Below are 1,321 nucleotides of genomic sequence, written 5' to 3' on the forward strand. Positions count from 1 at the left end.
AACTAAAAGGATTTATTTGCTACCATGTTTAAAATGGCATCAATCATATGCCTTTGACTTGGCTTTTTTTGTAACAGATAGGTCCGACATGCTGCGGCATGGATGGCTACAGCGATTTCGGTGGGTTCGCGAATAATTCGCCACAGTTGCTCCCGCAGTTGTCCCTTTTATACAATTTCGCATTTACTTTAGATAAACTTGGCAAGCCGCCGGCAATACAATGTTGCAACATAACGACTGGTCCTTGTGATTCTAAGGCAGCTCAATCGGCCAATGTGCCAGGATGCAGAGACAAAATCGTCACTTTTACCGCATCAAATATGCAGAGTTTGTTGATTGTTTCCATTTGCGCTATTCTGTCGCAGGTGAGTCCCAAACCCGTCCTTTGTAGCATCACCATACAGAGTGAAGTGAAGTCATTTCCTTTAACACTTCACCTCTACCTTTCAGGTCGCTCTCATTGTGATTGTGATGCTGGTGATTTGCTTGTGAACAAGTTGTGGAGGCAGGAGAATATCGATGTAGCCCTTATAAACACCCTCTTTATTTTCGTGTCACCTCTCTTCTACACACATATCAGTTCAATTGTTCTGATTAAACAAATGCCCTTTCCTATTTCTGGTGGCTCTGTGATATCTAGTAGGCATGGCAAACGGAGCAGTTGGTGTTTGCTTCCACTTTCAGTAGTTCATTCGTCGCACTGCGGTTGGAGAAGATGGGCCACATGACTACATTATGATCTACTCATTAATGCTAACTCCATTCGGAGCCACTATATCCCGTATTTCAAGGGACTCCATCGGAGCAGATTGCTGCATTTGCAGGTGGGGAGGTGTGTGGATGAGGATTGAGACTGTGAGTTGCTTCATTGGATGGAGGTGGTGGGCACTGTCCACTTGAGGAGAATGTGGTTGGATGGGAAGGGAAGTTGTGGAATGAGTTGGTGCGGGTTTGAACCACCTGCTCCATCCTGTTACATGACAACCCATCTTGCCTACTGACAATTGCCAGTGATACTGCAAATCGCGTCAGAGTGAAGTAGATGGGAGAGACCACTGTTTTTGCTAAAGCTGACTTAAAATACAGACTTCAAAATGGACTGGAGTGACAGTTGCTTCGGCTTCAGGGATGGACAAGCATTTGCATAGACTGCCACCACTGACAACTGGATATGTGAGATCTATCCACTGAGTGGGTACCATTCCATTTGGCTGATTACAGGGACTTTGCAACCCATTTTGCTGCAATTTGTCAAATTGCCAACTTTAAATAAGAGGTGATAGCCTGCATCGGAAAATAGGCCCATTGACAATAAAGAATT

General features: G+C 44.7%; 1 protein-coding gene across 1 annotated transcript; it reads left to right on the forward strand. All coding sequences in view use genetic code 11, as the record gives it.

Annotated features, from left to right (window-relative positions):
- Positions 1 to 98: 98 nt before the first annotated feature.
- On the forward strand, positions 99 to 492 carry EGR_11037 (hypothetical protein; the record flags this gene model as incomplete). The annotated part of the gene is made up of 3 exons (XM_024500286.1): positions 99 to 120; positions 193 to 365; positions 451 to 492. 3 exons carry the CDS (start codon positions 99 to 101, stop codon positions 490 to 492), a joined length of 237 nt encoding a protein of 78 aa, XP_024345299.1.
- Between the last annotated feature and the right edge of the window lie 829 nt (positions 493 to 1,321).

The sequence above is a fragment of the Echinococcus granulosus genome (genome assembly GCF_000524195.1).
Source record: "Echinococcus granulosus chromosome Unknown EG_S00341, whole genome shotgun sequence".
NCBI classification, from domain to species: Eukaryota; Metazoa; Platyhelminthes; class Cestoda; order Cyclophyllidea; family Taeniidae; genus Echinococcus; species Echinococcus granulosus.